This window comes from Dermacentor albipictus, chromosome 3 (assembly GCF_038994185.2).
Source record: "Dermacentor albipictus isolate Rhodes 1998 colony chromosome 3, USDA_Dalb.pri_finalv2, whole genome shotgun sequence".
NCBI classification, from domain to species: Eukaryota; Metazoa; Arthropoda; class Arachnida; order Ixodida; family Ixodidae; genus Dermacentor; species Dermacentor albipictus.
The window spans coordinates 69,354,542-69,379,048 of NC_091823.1; the positions used below are offsets into that span (position 1 = coordinate 69,354,542).

A 24,507-nucleotide genomic window follows, 5' to 3' on the forward strand; every position below is an offset into this window, starting at 1 on the left:
ATAATCTGAAAAAAGTAGCAGACCAATAAAAAATAAAAGTATTTTTTTCAGCCCCTTTGAAACTTCTTGGGCTCTGTCATCGTAACAACAGCGATAAAAGACCAAAGGAGTGTGAAAAACAACAACACAAAATCACTTTCGTTTCCTGCACTAGCAATGTTTATAAGATCCCCCTCTCTTGTAGTAAGAGGTATATCAGGCAGGTGGGCAGGTGCCTTAATGATAGACTTGGTGAACACAATAACAGTGTCATGTAAAAGGCATGTGATGGGTAGCTCGCTATTCATTGTAAATCCTGTGGGTAGGAACCATTGTTCAGCACATACAACGTTGTATGTTTCATGCATGACAAGCTCACAAGAGAAATTATTGAGGCTGAAAATATTTTTAAAAATAGGTCCTGGGTGCATAAGCACCCGATATGTTTTCCTGTTTTCTTTGGAGGTACTTGTTTTTGGAGAACTTGTTTTCTTTAGGAGATAATCATTTGTTGATAGCTTGTACTTTGTGTATCGTCTTGTACTTATGTTTATGGTCGTTCCATCTGCGCTATACAACCCGAAGATACTACTTAGGTAGTGTGAACTTCTCATAGCCACACTGCCATGACTGTTAGGCATAACAGATAAACCGCCGTGGTTGCTTAGTGTGTGGCGGTTAGCTTAGTGGCTATGGTGTTGGGCTGCTAAGCATGAGGTCGCGGGATCGAATCCCGGTCACGGTGGCCACATTTTGATTGGGGCGAAATGTGAAAACATCCGTGGTACTTAGATTTGGGTGCATGTTAAAGAACCCCAGGCGACCGAAATTTCCGGAGTCCCCCACTATGGCGTGCCTCATAATCAGATAGTGGTTTTGGCACGTAAAACCCCATAATTTATGTTATTTCTTTAGGCATAACAGATGCTGTTAGATGGGACGTCGGCAGCCATAGTTTGGTGCCTTGTCAACGCATGTCTATTTACAGCAGCCATATGGCTTTTATGAAAGCAAAGAAACCACACTGCCAGATAACGTGAAAGTATCGGGAAAAGACTATGGCATCATCTTTCTGTACGAGTGGCATATTCCCAACATTGTGATCATCTGACATATCAAGCAAGACACCACAAGGTGTCGGAAATTTCGGTCACTGTTATATATTAGTTTAATCAAGAAGGGGCCAATGCCTTAAAGAAGTTTGAATAATCATGCAGGTTCGGAAAATTGGTTGGTGACTGTAAACGAATTCATCTTTGGCTTGCTTGACTAAAACCTGCGTCAAAGGCAGTGCAGCTCACTCACTGAAACTGTCGATGGTACATGTTTTCACATTTGCATTTGTATGTTCCGGATACTTTGAATACTGAATTCGAAGTGAAGTGGTCACTGAATATGTAGCATAATATTTTATTGAATTCTCGACAACATAGAATATTCACATAAGTTTGCTGGTGTAATGCTAATGACCAGGATTTTTAGCTATTTTGACACCCCTTTTCTGTTTATTTGTTTATCGTTACTCGGATATTTATTTTACCACATTGATTTTGCCAGGACCGGCTTCTGGCAGAGCTGCTGATTCACAACAAAGACTGGATTGTGTCCTACCATGAGCATGATTCCCTGCTCCAGAATGTCATGACAGAGGAATTGACGGAAGAAGAGCATAAGTTAGCCTGGGAAGAGTACAAGAACGAGCGTGAAGGGAGGCTCACTGCAGCTGCTACTTGTAAGTTGGGGCTGTATTTTTCATTTGATGTATGTTTTTCTAGGTATTAACACAAATTGCAGTTTTTCCTGTTCGGTTTAATACAGTAGAACCTTGCTCGTATATCTTAGGAAAAACTGCAAGAAAAGCATACTAGCTGGGAAAGCATACGATCCGGAGTAACTAAACAAGTTTCACAGACTTAACTATTGTTGACATCTATGTAATGTGAAGCTTCGTGCTGATCATTGCAGCACGAGACGCCAACACGCGTCGCGCTGGTGGTGCTTTGGTGGCTCGAGACGCACGTGTTTTGTTGTTTCCTACTGCGTGGTGTTTTAAGAAGGTGACGGGAAACCAAAACGAAATTTAGCTGGTAGGCAATGCTGGATGCCGCCAAAGCAAAATATGATGGCCACATTGCGCCGCCTGCAGTAGGGAATAGTGAGAAGTTTGGATTATCAGCTACTAAAAGTGTGCAGTATGCTACCACTGGCACTACGCACCACGCTCTGTAAAACAGATGAGTGAAGATGCTTATTGCAATAGGTTTAGTGGCGACAGCTGTGAATGCAGTGTGGGACAACCCGGGCAGGGGTTTGCTTGTACCGGAATAAGAAGCTGTGCCCACCGTCATTTTCACGTTAAGCAGGCAGCTGCATACTGTTCTCGATTATGTGTGCCTCACTCTTTTTCTTGTTCACATGGGGTCTAGTGGCCGGAAAACGTATACTATTGCAGTCTGCAGCAGGGAACAGCAGCGCATTTTGGGTATCGCCTATTAGAACCATGCGTTACGCTTCCGACGGCACCACGCGCTGTGATACAGATAGGCTAAGATGCTTATCACAATAGGATTGGCAGCGATAGCTGTAAATGCGACGACCCTGGAAGAGATTTTCTGGTACCGAAATGAGAAACTGAGTGCGTGCCGGCATTTTCACATGAGGCGGGTGGGGGAGTATTGCAGTAATGCTGCCGCAGAAACTGAATGCGCGCCAGCGTTTTCACATGAGGTGGTTGGGCTAGTATTGCGGTGATGCTGCCATGGCGGGCAGCTGCACACCATTCTCAAATCGCACGCACCTCGTGCATTTTCTTGTTTACATGGGATCTAGCAGCCGGAAAACGTATCACACGATCACAATTTGGCAAGTACTAAACGTTGGTGCCGAAAAAAATGTTTTCCGGGAACATATGAACCAGTAAGAAATGGGCGTAACTCTGTTAGGTCATTTTTTGTGTTCTTGATTGCGAACGTTGGTGCCGGGAAAACGTACGTAATGCAGGACGTCTACCGACTGGGAAAACTGGGAATTCTCAGGGATATTGAATAGTCTGGAAATACTCGGGGAATTTGTGCTTCTCTCAGGGAAAATTGGCTGTCATTTTATTGAAAAGGAATGAAAGTCGCCCAAATGCTGGCTCAAGTAACAGAGTGGAATCGTAACTAATTTTCTTTGATGCTGTGTTGTCGGTTGGAGGAGTTGCCAGTGTTCAGTCAACGACCGATTTTCCAGACGCCCCATCTTTGGGAGATGTCGGATAATGCGGATGGCTTTGCAGCACCACACCCCATAGAGTCAATGTATAAGAACGTCTGAAATTTTGGACTTCGCCGTCTGATTTTCTGGACATTTTGCCGCGACGCAGGTCCGAAACGGCATTAATCAAGGCTAACACCGCCGTTTTATCTCATCGCCTCCAACCGGCGCTCTCGCACGCAGATCCGCTGGCAGCCATAGTCACCACCGCCGCAACGCGAAGCCTAGCTGTTTCGACGTTTGCTGTTAAGGTTCTTGCCGTTCGGTGCCGTGTTTTTCATTGAAATAATTCACCTCTGTCGGCAATGGCGCCGACTCCGCCTCTGTAATCCTCGCCATTGGCTTCGAAGCCTAGCACGGCGTTGCATAATGCCGGTTTCTGAAAGGTAGCTTCGCCTCAGCACAGCAATGTTACGGGGTGAAGCATACGTGAAGTGTTGCGGTGAAGCTTAACAAGCGTGGCATGGGGCAATTGTCAGGTTATATCAGGTTCTATATATGTTTATATGTCAGGTTCTCAATGTTATCATCATCATCACCAGCCTATTTTATGTCCACTGCAGGACGAAGGCTTCTCCCTGCGATCTCCAATTATCGATTGCAACAAGCGCCCGGGAATTTCCTAATTTCATCGCCCCACCTAGGAATATAGTATGTATTCCTTAAAGGGGCTCCTCACCAGGTCCGGCCATTTTAAGCGCAGAGCATACCATGTGCGATAATGATCGTGTCTGCAAAGTAATACATCGTGCGCGCTGCGGATAGATCTGACATTTCAAACTGAACGCCGTTTTTCCTTCTTGTGGCAGCCATGCTCCAAGCCATAGGTGCACTAGCATGTGTACGACATACACATGCTAGTGCACCTACGGCTTGGAGCATGGCTGCCACAAGAAGGAAAAATGGCGTTCGGTTTATACACATGCTAGTGCACCTACGTACACGTGCTTGCTGTGACGTCACTCATGGTGACACGTGATTTCAAGAATTATTCTAGGCAACATCTGTTATTTGTGTAATATGTTGCTTGAATAGACAAATTAAAGCTTAGAGAAATTATAAACCACACAAACCGAATGTCTGCATGTTTTTGTTTTACTTCGCACTGCAGTGAGAGAGATGTACTTCCATTTCGTCTGCTTGTCCCCACATCGTGCAGTCACGCGCGAAGACACCGAAACTATGTCATTTTCTACTGTGTTCCAGCACAGGATCCTTCTCTGTGATCCACTTGTGTCTGCCTCAGTGTTTGTGTAGTAGTGACTTATACCGCTAGTCAGGTGTCCTCGTTCACAGCACGCGAAATCATGCGCTGCACGAAATACGACAATCACAACAGCTCGTGCGCTGTGCTGTCAGCAGCAGTGCGCCGCACCACAAAAAGGCTAGGAGAAAAAAAAAATTAAGGCGGCGCCCATGACATACGTCATGTGATCCTCGAGGTTCGGTATGGGAGAATGCAGGGAAGGAATTTTGCTTGCGGAGGCTAGACGGGGGCAAGTAGAGAGAGTGTCTCGCTTGGCAATGGAGCTCACCTCCTGAAATCATGGGTTTGTGGCACTGAAATATTTTTATCTCGACTATTAACAAGCCGATATGAAAAATTTTTGCGGCAGAACGCTCGCTCCCTAGAGAACACGTAACAACTTCCAGCACATAACCAAAGTTTGCTATGGGGCCTGGTGAGGAGACCTTAATTACACACGTGTGCACTGGCCACCTCCTGTCACAGTACAAGCACCAATATGCCTATAAGTGTACTGGCAGGCTTTCATAGCTTTTTCAGACATTTTTGTGGCCCCTAGGAAATCCGAAAAAGCGGACATTGACTGCACAAATGACCAAGAGGATGCTTCGAATTGTCCGTTGGGCAGACGCGTGGCGGAACGAGGACGAGAACAGAAAGGACTGTCACATTGAAGAATGATTGGAAAAGGAACTGTGCTGCCTCTTCTTTGAAGGAGCTTGAGCTCAAAAAGCAAAGTGTTGGCTGACGCTGAAATGCAGGTGACCTTCATCCAAACCAAAATAAACTCTTTAAAGCAGTGAAACGCAAGACTGAGCGATTGTGGATGGGCTGCGAGTATGTCAGGACAGTTGAGGTTGACTTTCCAGCTGCTGAGAGTCTTACTTGTGACAAAGTTTGGGCCTACGTAATACCAATGAGTGTGCTATCAGTTGATAGAAATAGCAAATTTTCGAGAATTATTGCTTCTGTATGTATCTTCTTTTTATTTGCATTTGAGAATGTTCGACTTGATTTACACAGGGCGTTACCATGTTTTTTTAAAAGATATTTTATTCGCCATGCATTTCTGTAGCCCATCCCTTCAGTTTTCTATTTTGAACAAAATGAACACTACTGCTTACTATTCAGACTGGAATAAGTCGATTTTTTTTAACATGCTTACAAGAGAGTGACAGCATTGGGCGATTTGGTGTCAGCCTGTCTTGACATAAAACAAAGTTCTGTGTCACTCGGGGAATTTGGAAAGGCACAGGTTCTTGCTAACCTGTGCCTTATTATACCGCATCAATTTCCCGTGAACTAAGGGGCATTTGAGCCTGTACCAGTCATCACTCATTGCATTTGCTGTCAAGCAATGAGCTCAAGATTGGGAGTGGAACCTGCTAAAGAATGCAGCCTCGCTGTTTGCAAACTTGTGCCCCTTGCTACTGAGAGGCTGCGTTTTCTGCAAAGCTTAGACTTCCAGTGGCTAAGCAGGTTTTACAGCCGAAATTTCTCCAGTAGCATAAAATTATCGCTAAATTCAGCACAAAATCAGACACACTTTCTTAGATTAGATAGAAATAAACACTAAGAACTATGTTTGCTCTCGCACAGCCAGCAGTACATTCTATTTGTTTGGAGTATTCGTATACCATCAAATATTCAAAAATTTTCGAATACCTAGTTTTTGAATCGAATACGAATACTAAAATTATAATATTCGATAATATTCAAAATTTTCGAATATTCACGCACCCCTAGCAATAAGTATACTGTACTTAATTTTATCACTATAAATTATTGTAATATCATTTCCATCAACGTGTCACAACACATTCTGGCCAGTTGTCAGTCCCTTTAAAGAAATGGTATTTCTGTGTCTAGTCAACTTTATATGTTGTGATTCCATACTACGTAAAATTTTAGTATTTTTTCTGTTGATTTTTGCGGCTAAGCTTGTCTGATAATTTTCTGTCTTGCACTTCTATTACAAATAGGAGGATCTCGGTATGTCTGCTTGTTGCCATGTGTGATATTTACATGCATTGTTTCTCTTTTGATTGCAGCAACAGAGACAGACACTGCTTCTACACCTACACTGGCACCTGGTGCAGCAACAGCAAAAAAAACAGGCCTGTGTGTCTCAGCATGTAAACTCGCTCGTGCCCGCACAAAGAAAGCTAAAAGACTTCGTAAGGCACCAAGAACTATTCAAATACCAGCACACATTCCCATGAACACTGTAGCAGGTGAGTCTGAGCACGCCTAAATATGCCTCGATTCATTCAAACCAAGGAGTGAAAAAAACGTGACAAGAAGCCTTTACAGTGCTGATTAAAAAATTCATTAACAGGATCACTCATTCACTTGAATTGGAAGGCAGTGAAACATAAAAACATTAATTTTCGAGATGCGAACATTGAGCTGTATGCATTTATCTGATTACAGTCAAACCTCAATATAAAAAACATGTATATAACATTATTTGATGCTAAAAAGTAAATTAATATGTTTCTTGCGGTTATCGGCATATATCAAGTATATGATTATGACAAATATATCGGAATATAAGGTATTATATAACTATAACTAGGCTATAACTAGGCTCGACTTTATTCATGCAGTCTCAGGAGTAATTGAAATGTAACTGGGTACAGGTGGGTGATGACATGCCTTTTGCATTGTTATGTTTTCTTGCATTGTGGCATCGCTACATAGTAGAATCATGCCATTGTCATGCACAATCTAATGTTGTAGGGCGAATGTGCGTATACTAGGCTTCTTTTCACCTTCTATTCATTTTCATTATCCTGATGTTACATGATGATACCTGCATGATGTGATAGGAATTTAGTATGTGTTCTAAACTTCCACTTTAAAAGTCAGTATGTCGGTAGTTAACAGTGTGCTAAGTGTTGCACGTTTGTCCAGATCAGTTTAGCAATACGCAGCATTTGCCTTTATGGTGGCTGTCTATGAGAGATTGCAGTGCAAGTTGTACTACGTTTTTCACCAGCAGTGTCATCAACATCTATGCCAATGTTGGCAACTTCGGTATTGGGTGTGACGACCACCACAAGCAGCATGCAACTTGCGGCACCGAATTTCACTGGCACAAACATGACCAATGTGCTTGCACCCCACAGGATTGTACAAGTACCGATAAAGGTGCCCATGAATGCTGTAGCAGGTGAGGCCAGTGCTCTAACTGTTAAATCATTCCTATGAAGTGAAATCAAGTAAAGAAATGTAAATAGTTTCAACAACAAGCAGCTAGTAAAAAAGCAATAATAATAAAGAAGGCGTTGACAGTTTCTTGCATGCCATGATCATCTTCAATTTGCACTAACTGACTGTAGTCAGTATCTCCAGTCTGTGGTGAAAAGTAGTTTTTGGAAAAAGCTTCGTCTAGTCAAGGCATTGGTTCTACAGCATAGAACACATCGTTGCAATTTGTAACATTATGCGTAATTTATTCAGAGGTATTAAATTTTTCTATTCCAGTGAAAGCTTCAGTAACTTGTCCGGTGCCTCAGATTATCTGCTCCTGTTTCATACTAGTGTATGGTATTGCTATCTTAGCTACCATGGTAACTGCAATTCTGTCGACAATCACATGCAAGTACACACCAACTATTAGCAAGGCAGGCACATTATAAGTAAGGTCCTTCATTTTCAGTTTTTATATTTTTCTCAATTTGAGGGCTATGAATTGGGTATTGTACTTGAAAAGGTAAACTGGATACGAATTGGGTATTTTGTTGCCTCTCATGAAAATAGGGGGAAAATTGGGGGTTTTGTTCTCTGGCAGCCCAAAGCTCAAGTGCTTTTTGGCAAGTTCTACAAACAAATAATACAAGCAACAGTCTCCTTCTGGACACAAACATTTAATAAAATATCCAAACTTTCAACAAGAGAAATCACTCGCAGGAACATGCAATGGCAAAGAGAGCTGCTCATAAATCATCTGACAAACTGATCTCTATTAATCCTCGTTGGCATGCATTATTAATATATTTAAAGAAAATCACATTAACAACAGCAACAAATAGAAACTGATTGGTATCCCTTCTTTACATTTTTCTCTGCTATTTTTAACAAAGCAAAAACTGCAAAAAGCATTGCACAAGCGCATGCTCTGCAGGAGGTATGATGCTTTGCTTTGTTTTACAAGCCCTTGCTGATGAGCATTATTAGTGTATACATTGAGGATATTTCTTGGGCCATCTTAGACCTGTCGGGTCTTCCGTCCTTGTGTGTTGTCGTCCTGCTTTACTGGTTTCATATACAGTTGCCGGCTGATAATCCAGACACCGATAATTCAGACATGCTTGATTATTCGGACAGCTCTGCTGCATTGTCACTGTGTGATAATTTGAACTTCGACTGCATGGCCAAGCGCAATTTGAACACCGAGTCAAATTTTAATATAATTTCATTTTGATACATTGCTGGAATGGTCGTCGGCCATGTCATCGGCGCCTCCACAAAATCAAAGCTAGCGAAGCCTAGTTGATCTAGTAGTTGCTGACCGTGTCCGAACCACAGGACAAGCCGAGCCACCAAGTCGTATAGGCAGCATTCGCACTTTGCACGACAGTTCCATTCCGCTCATATCATCCATTGTTCATGGCCGGCTGACCCCGTTGATAACATGGGTGCGAGTGTCGCTTGACTACTACAGAAGTGCAAAAAACGTGAAAAGGAATAGCCTAAAAAACATTGCTTGAAAATTCCAGCCAGCGGCTGTCTAGGTCAAAAGCAACCATATCTGCACGTAGCAATGTGCTGACAAACTTGGACAGTATTATTGGGCGATCACTTTCGAAGATACTTTCACTTTCACTTGGGACCAGCATTGGACATGTCGACAGGCAGCAACATCTTTGCGCTGTGATAAGATCGCATGCGTGGCACTGTGCCAAGAATGCCGTTGCACATAGACGCCAATGTGTCTTGCTCCAATCATAAAGAAAGGGGGTTAACCGAGGGGCCCGATTTTTACTAGTCATATCATAAGAAGCCAACAAACACTGACACCAAAGACAACATAGGGGAAATTACTTGTGCTCAATAAACGAAATAAAGAAACGATAAATTAATGGAAATTGGAGTGGATGAAAAAAACAACTTGCCGCAGGTGGGAACTGAACCCACCACCTTCGCATGCGAAGGTTGTGGGTTATATATATATATATATATATATATATATATATATATATATATATATATATATATATATATATATATATATATATATTCTACAGCAATGTCCTGCTGTGTGAATGTGGAATTGTGAAATAAATAAAATAAGCACTGCAGAAAATACCACTTTGCATTATCACAGTTTCAAATACCCTACAGACACATGTAAGGGCCACAGGCCCAGCTTGGCAGCTCAAAATTTGGGGAAAAAGGTTTCCAGTGGAGAAGCAATCATGTTCGCTGCTCTCTATGCCGTGCGTGCACATTGGTGAATTTTCACACGCTGCACACTTCCACTTGCCGCTACTAGATGGTGACATCCAGGGTGTGCACAGGATCCAATGTGTGCACAAGTCGCCTGCAGTGCCGGCAACTTTTGACCAAAAGGTTCGGTCCCTTGTAAGGGCTGCACCACGACAAAGTTGTGAAAAAAATGTGTGGCCCGTACATGAGTCTATATGGTACTATAGCACATAGTGAGCCACTGTTTATGTCACTTGAGCTAATGCCATTTCAGATTGCATGAAATGAGAAAACTGCTTGCATAATGCACAATATCTTGCCCAATAATTACCCCCACTCTTCCAACATCTTCCTAACACCTTATATAAACACTTGCAAACAAGCTAAAAGTAGTTTAAACAGTCCATCGATACACAACCTTTACAGGAAATGCACAGTATAGTGTATAGGAACCAATAGTATATGGAATGGTATCCCTCTTGAGATAAATGAAAATAAAAACTTTTCATGTGCCTTAAAAAAATCAGATGAAATATAGAAATTTAAGAATAGTTCTATATTTCTATATAGAAATATAGAACATGGTTGCAGATGCGCTGTGAAGAAAATTTAAGCAAGGTACAGTATCATACGATTCCAGAATATAGACAATGTGGAGGTGCATAGTTGACCCGCTCGGGGTTTCTTTTGCTGCATTTGACAATTCGACATTGAGAACGGTTTTGCTGGAAGTGAGATGAATGACTTTGCTATGTGACACTGAGTGGTGCTAGCTTGCTCAACAGCAAGGTGCGAATTGGTGTAAACGGTGACATATTGGTGAAATGTGATACAGTAAGTTAATACGGTGGACTTGTGTTGTATTCATGTAAATGCAGCTGTAGACTTTTGCTGACACAATGATTATAAATATTATATTGATTTCAAATGCTCTTTCTTTTTCCTCTGTAAATATGAGAATGGTATATAAATTGCCTATTTATATATTACTACTACATGGTATATAAATTACCTATCTATATGTTACTACTACAGAGTCCTTATAGGGGCCCCGAAGCCTTTATTTTTAAAGTAAAAAAATGCATTTGAAATTAAACTATACTATTTCAGAAATACTTAGCAGCAAAAAGTACTTCACTGCATGCAGTGGAAGCGGTGTTATTAGCAATCGAAGGTCGCTTATGATCCCCTTCGCGGTGCTCCCGCTCCTTCTTTAATGCTTTGCACTGTGAAGGCTACAGCGAAGCGGGGTGTGCTTGGTGTGTCAACTCTAACCACACCTATTGCTACAAACAATAAAAAACACTTGCAGAGGGAAGTCCACTCTGTAGTAAGTAATAAACAGGCTTGCCTTGGTGCGTGTGTTAGTCAGCCAAACGAGGTCACTCATGGGTTGCAGGATAGGATAGGAATGAACTTTATTTGTCCAACGGTTATTGCTGTTGATGCCTGGGTCTGGGCTGCCAGGGGTCCATCGCCCTAGGAAAATGTTCTGAGATTCTCGGCAATGGCCCTGGCCTGCTAGACGGCCCACTCCTGGTCTTTGGGTGCCTTGCTGAGGAGGGTGGCTTGCCATCTTTCAGTGAGGTGCCCAGCTTCAGAGGGTCCTGCTGTTGTCTTCCCCCTTCCTCTTGGTCCTTCTTCCTCATGGCGTTGGCATTTCTAAAGCACATGGGCCATATTGGCCAGTTCGTGCTAGCACCACGGGCAGCTGGCCGACGGGTGCAGCACGGGCCACGGGCGGTGCCCTCTGGGTGACCGTGTCGCGGTGGGTAAACTGCCTCGCGACGAGGTATGGGTTGCAGCAGGTATTCCTATCTGGCAGGTTCAAGATTGGGGCGCCAGAGAGAGGTGTTCTCCCCCGGTGATGCTGTTTTATACCTTTTTACCTTTGCGAGGGGAATGTCCTCCTCACCCATTGAATACCTTCCCATAAGTCGGGGGGGGGGGGGGACTGAGAGAGGGAGTAGTGTGCCTCTTCCATGTCTACGCTGGTTCTCGTTGCGTCCAGAATGTGTGACGGCAGTGAGTACACGGGAGGGAATGGACGCGTGTGCTCTTCACCTCACAGGACACACTCTGTTGTGCACAGGTGTTGCATATTTAGACAGATCATCTTGAAAATAATTTTACTGTTTTTTTTTATGTACTATGAGAGAATGTGATGCAAGGTGTTCTTCGTTCTCTCCTTCCACAAGGTGATTCACTGCGAAGAAACCCATCAGAATCGGTGGCGGCGTCAGCAGCAGCAAGAGCAGCCAACCTACAACTGATATCACAGACGTTCCTCAATGCATGTGTAACGAAACATCTTGGAGTTCCAAAACTAGTGCAAGTACCAGCAGCTATTAAACCTACTGGAGGTGAGGCCACCTCCTGCTATTTTTAGTGTATTTAAATTAAAAAAGAAAAGGTAAAGAACAGTACATACGTATAGCTAAGTGACAACCAAGCAAAACAGTAGATGTGCCACATTTTTCTTTTCTGCAATCAGTTTCTGCAAAATAATGGCTGAACTATGCTGACTGAATGGAAAATTCTCGCTTCAAATTTTAATTTATCTTGACCAAATCTGTTAAAGAGACACTAAAGAGAAACACTAAATCACTTTAAACAAAGTATTCATTTAGGTCTCCACATTTGTTAATTTTGCAGCAATAGGCTGATTATTACAAGAGAAAATGAAGCTCAAAGATACATTTTTTCGAATTTCGCACCAAAAGCGCAGCGCTGGTACGTCGGTGTGATGCCATGGATTTAAAAATATTTATTCGCATTTCGGCCGTTGTGGTGGTGTAAAGGTTGTTGAAACTTGCAAAATTCAGACTTTGCTCCTTTAGAATACAGTATAGCCCATCTTTACCAATAAGTAATGCCGTGCAAATATTCAAGTTTTCGAATAGTAGCTTCGAATATTGCGCTATTCGATACTCACTTCGAAGTGTAATGATTGGTTTTTATACAGCTTTGCTGCAACACAGCTGTATCATGCAATGAAGCATATTCTCGATGTGGTGAAGCATACCAAAAGTGAACAGGGCACTGTAACAGCACCTAGTATGTGTTCCTTATACACGTGTGCATGCACAGTCTCTGGTCACAGTATCAACACCGAGACATCTAATAAGTGTAACTGAGACATCTAATCAGAATAAAAGCATTGGCACAGCGCTATCTTCAGTTTACGCTTCCTCCAGACATTGCGATAGCCTACATTTTCAATTTGTGCGCTGTTTTACTCATTTGTTCTCATTAACTTCCTACATGAAAGAATGCAGTTGCATCATGCCTTGCTATTCATTAATCCCTTTGTGTCATTTTAGTTAATAAGTCCTACTGCACTAATCTTTGGCCTCATTCTTCCACAGAGCAAGTCATTAATTCCAATACGCAGTAGTTACTATGCATAAGAGTTTGCAGCAACTTCTTTGCACAACAGCTATTTGATGATCAATTCCAAAATATTTGTTCCAAATCACTATTCGCTTTGAACTCAAAATTTGCTATTTGCACATGCCTGTTGATAAAAAATTAACCCATTGGCTAACCCAGTACTGCATTAACCCAGTGCTACATGACCCTACATACCAATTATTTTTGTCCTGCATGTGCTTTGCACATGATTCAGTTGTCATCATTGTTATATAATACTCTACAGTAATTAATCAATGCAACAAAAATGCAAATAACTGTTTTATTTACAAAACAGAGCAGCACTTTTCAGTTCAGAAACCTAACTGCCAGTCATAGATTCATTTTTGTGTGGAAAAGCTTGAAATGCTTGGCATGGGGGAGCAGCACAGTACTTTTGACACTCTCACCTGTTGGTTTTTCCCCCACTTTTGGCACTGCCATGATGGCTATGGTTTGCCAGAATTTAGTGGAATAGAATGTAGAAAATGCACCACAGTTCTGCATCAATGAATGTGGGTGTAGGAAAATGTGTTTTGCACAAACGATAATTCTGCAAATATAATTGAAACATAAAAATATAGAACCACCTTGAAGTTGGCAACAATTCTAAGCTTGTTCAGCATATACTGGCTGTCATGCCAACTGATGGGGGAACTGCAAGGCAGTGTCACCACAGATTCCTCATTTTTGTGTATTTTGTCACTTTTTCGGCATTGTACATGGTAATTTACTCATATGGCTCCAATTCTTCTCTTTAGTGTGTCTTTCTGTAGTGTAAGTCGAGGGACACATTGACAACCACCCAGTTGAGCCAAATGCACAACACAAGAACATGCAGCCCCACGGTCTCAGCTGCTTCTTATTTTGCACTACTGTTGCCATCAGGTATATTGAAACTGAAACAGAAACCCTGTGTATCAATTAGCATTCAATATACAAGGTTTCCAACAGCATTCTCAGTTCTGCCGAACAAAGCTGTGGCAATGTTGCATGTGATACAAAACAAAATATATTAATGCCTTTTGTGACAGCATATATACTATCAATAGTCAGTTGCTTGCTTACTTTTTGTAACTTGTTGGAGTGAACTTACGTTGTGTTCTTAAGTGATGTGTGTTGGTATCTTTGCTGCTGTCGTATTGATGAGGTGTCAAGCATCATTATATGAAATTTGTTATGGTAAAGTCGTATCTGACACAAAATACTTTCATTATATCCCATGTTCACTATAAGCATTTACAGTTGAACCTATTTATAACATACCAGTTTTAACAATATATCAGATATAACAATGAGTAGCCATGGCACTGTTAACTTGTGTCTGTTCTGTGGCAAAATAAATTGCTTATTACAATGTTCCCATGCTGCATTACTGGTTATAAAGCCAAACTTCAATATAACGAACCTTGTATTAAAAAAATTCATGATGTAACAAACTATATTCATTTCCAAATCTTAGTTGCATTGAAAACCATGTATTTTTTTCGCGATATAACAAAGTAATTTTGTAACATGGTTTCGATTTAACAAAGTTTTTGACCATTCTAAGCATGTACATGGTGCCTGTATGGCTAATAAATCTAGCAAAATGCTGTACAAATGTTGGACGAGGCAAAAGTTATTTCAAGTATCCTTCCACATAAAAAGTTAATGTGCGTATAATGTTTGCAGTCGCGTAATCTGAAGTTTCCGAGTCGGGGTGCAAAGTGCCCGCTTGCATTGTGACAGTGAGTTCGTATTCATCGAGTGAGAGCTGTTAATGTTTTCCCAAACACTCGTGACACCGATAAAGCTGCGAATATTACTTTGTATAGTTGTCTTTTTGCTGTGACTTCCTCATTTATTTATTTTTCTTTTTTGCTTGGGATGAAAGTTCATATCTTCTCACACTTTTGTTTTTAATTTGTGGCTACTGGCTCTGGGCAATAAACGTGGTCAGTCATGACGCCGTGCTTATAGGTGCCAAGATATTGGTGCCACGCGATGCAACATACGCTCATCTTGGATGCCGTTAGCCCTGTCAGTGCATTGCTCTCGGCGCGATCAGCGCCGGGCGCGCTGGTGCTTATACTGTGCTATTATGGCCCAACTTTCTTGGGATTTGTTTATAAGTGCTTACTAACAAGATGCTATCCACCAAGATTGCTTTGGGAATTTGTGAAGTTGTTTGTAACACTGAAACTTTAAAACCTCAAATTTACGAACTTCGTGATTTAACTAAATTCGCGATTTGACAGAGTTTCGCTGCAAGTACAACTTTGTTCAATCGAGGTTCGACTGTATAACAATTAAATTGTCAGCATCATGCGTCTCCCTCCCGCCTCCCTTCCACCCCTCCAAAGCACGAGTCGACTGTGCTCACAGCCACCCTGGCTTGGCGCAGTCTTAGTGTTTTTTGAAATGGGGACAGTGGTTCGTGTTTTTTTTTTTACAGGATATTGTGTTCCTTTTTCTTTCTGACGCAGACACCCAGTAGCCAAATTTGTTATTAACAATAACACAGCATGGGAACATTATTCTTAACTGATTATTGTATCATAGAACACACACTAAAGTTCACGGTGACACTGCTGCTCATTGTTACATCTGTGTGTTGTTAGTTGTTAAATCTGGTAATGTTATAAGCAGGTCTGACAGGACTTCTTTCATTCTAATTAAAATGTTTTGATGTCTGTCCCCTCTTTGTTTTGTTTTTCATGCGCTTGGTTATAACAATTATTGGTTATAACAGTGGAATTTTCCAGACATTCTAATGTTGTTATAAGCTGGTTCGTATGTATTTGATGAGAAATTTTTAAAGATTTATTTTATTATACCCATGCTTGATATATCGAGGGTTGACTACCGTGTTTATTCAAATATAAAGAAAGGTATTTCTTTTTCCAAAATTCTTAGCTTGGAAGTAACCCGCCCCCTTTGCCTTACACCCCTTTGGCATGGGCAAATTCAGTGTCATTTTGACCAAGTGCACTTCATCACTAGTGTCATTGTGACACTAGTGACACTAGTAACACTGTGACACTAGTGACAGCCTGTGTCATTCACAGGCTGTCTCGCGGGAACATTTAGTGACACTTGTGGAATGCGCTCACGAATGAGTGTGTCTGGCAATAAGATAATGTGACCTTGGGGGTTGCATTTCCCCAAAAATGTGACCATTGAAGCATTAAATTCTCCTACTCATGCTACAAAGGTGCATTAGTAGAATGCTCGAAATTAATATTGACCCCTTGTGGTTCCATAATGTGCACTGAAATTTAATGTGTCTATAGAACAAGTTGGTCCACTTAAAGGCCACTTGCAATGTAATTTCATTTGGTGCTAAATATTTTATTAACAAATAGTATATACAGGGTGTCTACCAACCAGGAAAACCGGAATTTCTCAGGAATATTGAGTAGTCTGGAAAAACTCAGGGAAAACTCAAGGAATCTGTGCCTCATCAAGGAAAATTAGCGGTAATTTTGTTGAAAGGGTCGAAAGTCGTAGTAATGCTGGCTCGACTAACAGACAGGAGTTGTAATGAATCATCTTTGACGCTGGTCGTCGGCTGGAGGAGTTTCCCGTGTACCGTCAACAACCGACATTCCAGATGCCCGATAATTTGGACGGCTTCGCGGCACCACCTCGTACCCCATTGAGTCCATGTATCAGAACACCAGAAATTTCGGACGCAAGAACACTTCGCCTTCCGATTTTCTGGACCTTTTGCCGTGACCGCAGGTCTGAAACGGCAATAATCAAAGCCACCACCGCTGCTGTTTTGATTACCTCGCCACCTCGAACCGGCGCTCTCGCACGCAGATCCGCTGGCAGCCGTAGCCACCACCGCGGCAACGCGAGGCTTAGCTGCTTCGACGTTCGCTATTAAAACTTCTTGCCGTTGGGTGCCGTGTTTTTCATTGAAAGAATTCGCTGCTGTCGGCAATGGTACCGACTGCACCTTTGTAATCCTCGCGATTGGCTTAGAAGCTTGGAAAGCACGGTACGTTGCATAATTCCGGTTCCCGAAAGTCAACTTCGCCTCTGTACAGAAATGTTACTTGGTGAAGCATACTTAAAAGTATTGCAGTGAAGCATAACAAGAGTGGGAAGGGGCTATTACCACGGGACACAGTATGTATTCCTTAATTATACACGCGTGCATCCGGTATCTCCTGTTACAACACGAGCACCGAAATGCCTAATACGTGTTCCGACAGGCCTTCCGAGCGTTTTCGAATGTGCCTGTGGCGGTTTGAGCCCTTAAGGGCAGTAAATGACAGGCACTTATTTTTTCCAACTGGCTTATTTTTCGGACGTTGTTTTCTTGGGGGGGGGGGGGGGGAGTTCGCGGCCCCTAGGGATTAAAATCGGACTTGGACTATGCGACTGACCAAGAAGATGCTTGAAATGGCCCGTAGGGCGAACGAGTTGCGGAAGGAGGACAAGAACAAAAAGAACCTACGTATTGAGGAATGAACAGGAAAGGAAGTTGCTGCCGCAGTTTTGAAGGAGCTTGCGCTCAAAAAAAAAAAAGTGTTGGCTGATGCTGAGATGCAGGTGTCCTTCATCCAAACCGAAATAAACTCTAAAGCAGTGAAACACAGCACAGGTGTCGTGTGTGGGCTGAGAGTATGTCAGGACAGTTGAGGTTGACTTACCAGCTGTTGAGAGAGAGTCTCAATTGTGACAAAGTTGGGGCCTCGTACCACTAAGCTTGCTATCAGTTGATAGAAATAGCTCATATTCAAAAATATTTACTTCTGTATGCATATCCTTTTTATTCGTATTTGAGGATGCCCAACTCGATTTGCAATTTTTTTCGAAGAGATTTTATTTGCTGTGCAATTTACTAAACCCTCCTTTCTGTTCTCATTTTGAATAATGTAAGCACTACTCCTTAGTATTCAAACTGAATTAAGTTGTGTTTTCTTAATTTTTTTATTCATATGCTTACTAGAGAGTGACCGCACCAGCGACATGGTTTCAGCCCATCTTGGCATAAAACGTAGTTCTGCATCACTCAGGGAATTTCGCAAGGGCACTCCAGGAAAACCTGGAAAACTCAGGGAATTTGGAAATGTCAACTTGGTAGACACTCTGATATACTGTTGAAGCAATCTGAACACAGCAGCAGGGCTAATAATTTTGTAATTTTGTTATTAGTATTTAAATAGTACCTAAGCAGATGATGTGAGAAACTAGTAATTAGAGGGTATGACACAATTCACAGCATATCGCCTCTGAGATTTTTCAGTGCGTAACAGGCAGCCGCGGATGCTGCCTAATCTCAGAGGTCATGCCAAGGAGGCACGCTGGTTCTAAACATGTGGATCATGTGCCACTCCTGGCCAGTCATAATGGTGTTTTTTTTTTCAGTTTTGTCAGAAACATCTATTCTGCGCCTGTCCATTGTCTTTTATTCTGTTGTCTGTGTCCTATGTTTTGTGCCTAAAACCGTTTCTAAAAGCCATGTACCAACTAGTCCGGCAGCAGATGTTGCTAATCTTTTTCTGCCGTCTTTTCATGCACCATCTGAAACTAGACTGTTTACATTGCCCAGAATTGTCTTGCGGTTTGCCTTTAACGTGCACCATAACACACAGAAATGTCATTAACTAACTGGGATAGTGTAGATAGTTTGTCTGCCTTCAGTATGCTAAATGTTATACACTTTGCTTAATGTTTCTTAAATGTGAAGCGCAATTTGCATATATGTACCGCAAGATTCCGAGAGATGCCCCACCCCTGAAAGATAACCCACCCCTGCTTTTGGCAAGATTTTCAAGTTTTATAAATTAATGTGCTAGTTCTTGTAGGTATACTGAAAGTTAGCCCACCTTATATTTTCTCTTGATTTTCTCTCAATTTTAGGTGGGATTTTACTCTTGGGATTTTACCCGCCGTGGTTGCTCAGTGGCTATGGTGTTGGGCTGCTGAGCACGAGGTCGCGGGATCAAATCCCCGCCACGGCGGCCGCATTTCGATGGGGGCGAAATGCGAAAACACCCGTGTGCTTAGATTTAGGTGCACTTAAAGAACCCCAGGTGGTCAAAATTTCCGGAGTCCTCCACTACGGTGTGCCTCATAATCAGAAAGTGGTTTTGGCACATAAAACCCCAAATATTATTACTCTTGGGATTTTACTGTATATGCGTGAGAGGTTCTGATAAAAACTATTTCTGATTTGTGCAAACAGCAACATTGACAATGACTGGTTTACCAGCAACAACCTCGGCAAGAACAGCTGTGGCAGGATCGACGATGCCAAGTAGCCTACTTATGATGGCACCTAAACTCATCGGCAAAAGCACCATGACAGCTTTCACAACACCAAGGATAGTGCAGGTACCAGTAACGGTGCCTTTGAATACTGTTGCAGGTGAGTCTAGCATTGCAGTCACCAAAGAATTTTTGATAGGACTAAATAAAATTTAAAATTGGGAGGATATTTATTGAAAACATCTCATAGGCAAATAATGGAGAGGTCTGCACAGGCAGAAATAATGTGACGTGGTGTTTATACTTCACTTGTTCTTTATGCTAAGACTTATTTGAGCTTCAGAGAATGCATTAATCTAGTGGTTCTCAAATTTGGTGCTTTGTCGAGCACCCAGTTTTCCACTTTTCTTCTAGGAACAGAAGGGTTTTTCCGTCTTTTTGGCAGGTGGTTTTTTTAAGTTACCGTTCCCTCATTAAGGCGAATCTGCTTGACGGACAAAAGCTAGGACTGCACATCTCAGGACACAGCGCCACTCCGTGCGCTCATCAGCAGCACACGGGTCGATCGTGGTCGGCACTGACAGTTAAAGGGACTGACAACTGACCGGAATGTGTTGTGAGACGTTGATGGAAATCAAATTATCATGATTTATAGTGATGGAATCCAGCATGCTGTTCGCGATTTAAGTGAGAATAATAATATTAAATTGGCAAAGTCTCAAAAACCAGTAAGTAGTGAGACCTGGCGGTGAAATCGTGGTACTTCGGGTGTATTCTATGAGATAACTGTACATAAGTAGACTGTTATTAAGTATAGCCTAATTATTGCTTAAAATTGCAGTTGGTACATTATTAGACACTCGCACATTATTCTATGCTTCGGAACCAAAACGCACCTATGGCTATGGCAACATGCTGAACACCATATCATGTGCAAAGGAGTCGTTTCGTTTTCAATCCGATTAGTTTCATTTTGACTGGTTAAATACCAAAGCAGTTGGACAGGAAACCACGAAAGCACATAGCTATTATGGTAGAATACATTTCTAAAATAAAAAAATTTAAGAAATATTCTGCGATAATAACTACTGAAAACATGAATCACGGGAACATCGACTTAATAAACAAAATCATACTTTGTTACAGCTACAAACACCTGTCTGCCTGCCACTAATGCCGGCGTATAATCTCTATCGTGCTCACCTGTCACCATTTTCAGATGCTTCCAGTGAACGCCTGCATCCTCAGTGCAGATAAAAAAAATTCTTATAAAAAAATCTTCCCCGGCATTTTCTGCGTTAGCACTTCATGATTAAACATGATTAGATATTGCACTAAAAAAATGGGTACCATGGAAATTGGTTGCCAGTCCCTTTAAGAGTGCGCACTTTTTCACTTTTGGGTTTGGCATCGCTTACTGCCTGTCGTAGGTTCTCAAATTGGGAGGTGAATCATAATCGTAATCTAATCACAATCACAAAAGTATGTTTTGCTTTTTATGTCAGGAGCCACACCTATGCAAGTTAGCACACCAACAGTTCTAGCACCAGCAGCAGCGGGAATAGGAACCAACCTTCATCTTGCAACACCAAGATTGATACAAGTGCAAGTGCCAGTGGCCGTGAACACAGCAGCAGGTGAGGCTTGCTCTGCAATTGACATGAAATGTCCTGTTGACTCGCATAAAATTATAATAAACAAAGTTATCTTTTTTGGGGGGAGGGGGGTTCACAGTGAGTTTTCCCATGTGCACCATGGGGCCAATGTGTAACAGCAACAAAAAAATTTAAATGCAGTGTGATATTCTGTTTGATTTTTTTTCAGCAGCATGATCCGCCACATTGCTACCTACACTTTTTGTACTTTTACTGAGCTATCAGTGTTTGTTTTTGTCTGCTGTCAATGTTTTGTTCCAGTTCAAAACGTGTTCACAGTACTGAATTCTAATTATGTCACTAGTGTTTCAACTTCAACCGTGGCAGCCCCGTTATTATCAGATGTACTTTTCTAAGCAAAAGTGTACGGACCAAGGATTCCAAAATAAAGCTGATTTTCTTCTCACCCTATGAAAATAACTTACAACTAAGGACTGCAGTCCAAACTTGGCATTGTGGCCTTTCCAGTGCACACATCAATTTCAGTTTGTGTGTCTTAACTACAAATAAATTCTGATTTTTTTTGGCAAGCCTGTGGTTTGTATACTTTTGCTCCCTGGTTTTCATGCCAGTGCACATGCCATATATTCAAAATTGTCTCAATAGCCACTTGTGACCTTCATTATGGAATAATGGGAGTTTGAGCTTTGTTGTGCAATTTAAGTTAGGAGCTTTTGCCATTTTGTGCATCAAGTGCACTGATGGATTTGGCAGATGCATGGTAATTGTTGGCAGCTCACCCATGGACCTGAATGTCGCTTCCGTAGCTGGCAGTCTAGCTTAGATGTATTAAAGTGACAGCGTTAAGGGCCCCGTGCCACAAAATATTCAATGTCAGCATCAGACATCGCTTGGCGAAAAATCATTCTGAACCACAACCCCACAGGCGCTCCGTGTGACGCAGATGCGTTACTGAATTACAGTGAAACCTCAATATATTAAACCACTTGATGATCACAAAATAGTCCGATATGGCCAAAATTCGATATATAAAATCACGTAAAAAAATGCATTAAAAACTTGTACAAATGAATGAATCAATCGTAGTACAGTAAATATTCACTTAAAGCTTCACACAAAGTATTTATTTCTTTGGCTGAAAGTACTGCAGCAGTGTAGCCTGCTTCTTATTGGCAGCCATGTGCTTAACCATGGCGTCCTCAACATTTATTTATTTATACTTACTGCAGCCTCAATGAGGCTATTGCAGGAGTGGGATGAACAACAAACATACAACATTTATAAACAAGCTTAAGTGAATTGTTTCTGTGGTAGTGAACGGATGTTGCCCATAGATGAATTCCAGACTTCAATTGTTGATGGAAAAAACTATTTAAAGGAATCAATGCGGGCAGAAAAAGTTGAGATATTTAGAGCAGGGTGACTCCTTGTACATGAGGCTTTGGAAAAAGTCAAGTAGCTATCTAGAGAGGAGACGCGAGGAGAATTGATTAACGTGTGAAGAAATTTTAGGCATTCAAGTTTGTGACGCTCTGCAAGAGGAGTGAGACCAAGTAAGAGAAGAGAGTTAGACGGCGAAAATTCCTTGTCATATCTCCTGCAAACAAAACGCACTGCCTTTTTTTTTTTGCACTGATTCTAGTTTTTTGACGTCACAGTGTTTGTATAGGTTTCATATAATGCAGCCATATTCAAGGATGGGGCGAATTAGGGTTTTATATGTAAAAAGTTTAGTTTCTTGAGGAGCAAGACACAGTGTACGATGTAAGTAGCCTAGTCTTTTAAGGGCCTTGTTACAGGTGACATCAATATATTCGACCATGACAAATCGTGTGTTAGCGGGATACCTAAATATTTGAATTTGACCCTGTTTAAAGTAATATTGTTAAAGGCATAGGCAAAGAAGGAAGGGCGTGAGCGTCGTGCAAAGGACATGGAGACAGTTTTGGAAAAGTTAATATTCATTTGGCATGTTTGGACCAGTTACAGAAGTCAGCAAAATAATTGTTAAGGGCAATATGATCAGTAGCTGATTTAATCGTATGATATAAAGCGCAATCGTCTGCAAAAAGGCGCTTTTTAACTGAGGTGGGCAGGGGAACATCATTAATATAAAGCAGGTATAAAAGGGTACCCATTACTGAGGCCTGGGGAACCCCTGATGAGAAAAGCATCAAGGGTGAGTCAATAGAGTTGAAACATACATTTTGCAAATGCTGGGAAAGAAAGAACAATATCCAGCCTATCAAAGATGCATTTCTTAGTATACCGAGCAGCTTGAGCATAAGTTTAGGGTGTGAGACAGTATCGAAGGCCTTTGCAAAGTCTATAAAAATAGCATCAATCTAGTCACTTATGTCTAAAGAGCTGCTGATGTCATGAACGAATTCTGTCTGTTGTGTTATAGTGCTAAGGCAACGTCTAAAACCCTGCTGGAAAGTGCATAAAATTAGTTTCAAGGAATTTACCAATATGTTTAAAGATAATGTGTTCGATTAATTTAGATGAGTGTCCTGTTAAAGATATTGGCCTATAATTAGATGACAATTCATTGTTACCTGACCTAAATAAGGGCAGAATTGAAGCAAGTTTCCACGAGGGAGGAAGAGTGGTGGTTGAGAGAGATTTTCTAAAGATAATTGTTAGATATCTGCGTACCAAAGAATATTGAGCAGGAAAAACAGTCTGGATACAGTCGGGACCACAGGACCTCTTGGTGTCTATGTTTAGGATTAAGTTGAGTACACCCTCAGGAGACAGTGATATATTGTCGATGGGAGGATATGGTTCGGAATCAAAAACAGGGGTTACAAAGTTATCAGTCGTAAAGACAGAGTGGAAGTAGGTGTTAAAGGGAGAAGCTATTGTCTGTGAATCAGAAGCTGCAACATTGTTAATTAATAACGTGTCTAAGGATGACCCAGGTGTTAGGATAGCTTTCCAAAATTTTCAGGGATTAGCCAGCATTAATTTCAGCAAGGTTACCTTGTAATAAAATTCTTTTGCAGCAACCATTTTAGAACTGAGTTCTTTTTTAGCGCTATGGAATTGCATGAGTTTTGTTGAGTCACCAGAGCATTTCAATCAATGTGATAAATGCAAAAGGTCCCTAGTCATCCAAGAAATTTCAGTGTTTTTTTTTTTGTTTTTAAAGAAATAAAAAGGTTGATACACTTACTGACAAGATTTTGGAAAAAACTTGTCAAGGTATTAGTATCACTAGTGGTACTTATTAGTTCAACCTCATGAAAATAATCGCATGGGCATCTGTTATTGTCGAATCATCAGCGAGGTTAAAGTCGGGAAATCTGCGGTAGATATAGCAGGATTTAGGGACGATGCCAGGAACCGAAATTAGCG

The 24,507-nt window shown here is 41.5% G+C and overlaps 1 protein-coding gene and 1 long non-coding RNA gene across 9 annotated transcripts in view; one reads left to right on the plus strand and one right to left on the minus strand.

The window, feature by feature from the left end:
* Positions 1-24,507, plus strand: part of LOC135918999 (transcriptional regulator ATRX homolog) — a 145,771-nt gene that overhangs the window by 59,973 nt on the left and 61,291 nt on the right. For 6 of the 8 annotated variants that reach the window (XM_065452736.2, XM_065452737.2, XM_065452735.2 and 3 more), the window contains 6 exons: positions 1,537-1,711; positions 6,532-6,714; positions 7,482-7,655; positions 12,112-12,276; positions 19,509-19,691; positions 21,037-21,168. In XM_065452736.2, the coding sequence (XP_065308808.1) occupies positions 1,537-1,711; positions 6,532-6,714; positions 7,482-7,655; positions 12,112-12,276; positions 19,509-19,691; positions 21,037-21,168 (1,012 nt within the window). The remainder of the gene's footprint in view (positions 1-1,536; positions 1,712-6,531; positions 6,715-7,481; positions 7,656-12,111; positions 12,277-19,508; positions 19,692-21,036; positions 21,169-24,507) is intronic. The other 2 variants (XM_065452733.2, XM_065452732.2) reach the window with 2 other exon arrangements.
* Positions 1-24,507, minus strand: part of LOC139057410 (uncharacterized) — a 166,244-nt gene that overhangs the window by 26,408 nt on the left and 115,329 nt on the right. The gene's annotated exons all lie outside the window — the stretch shown is intronic.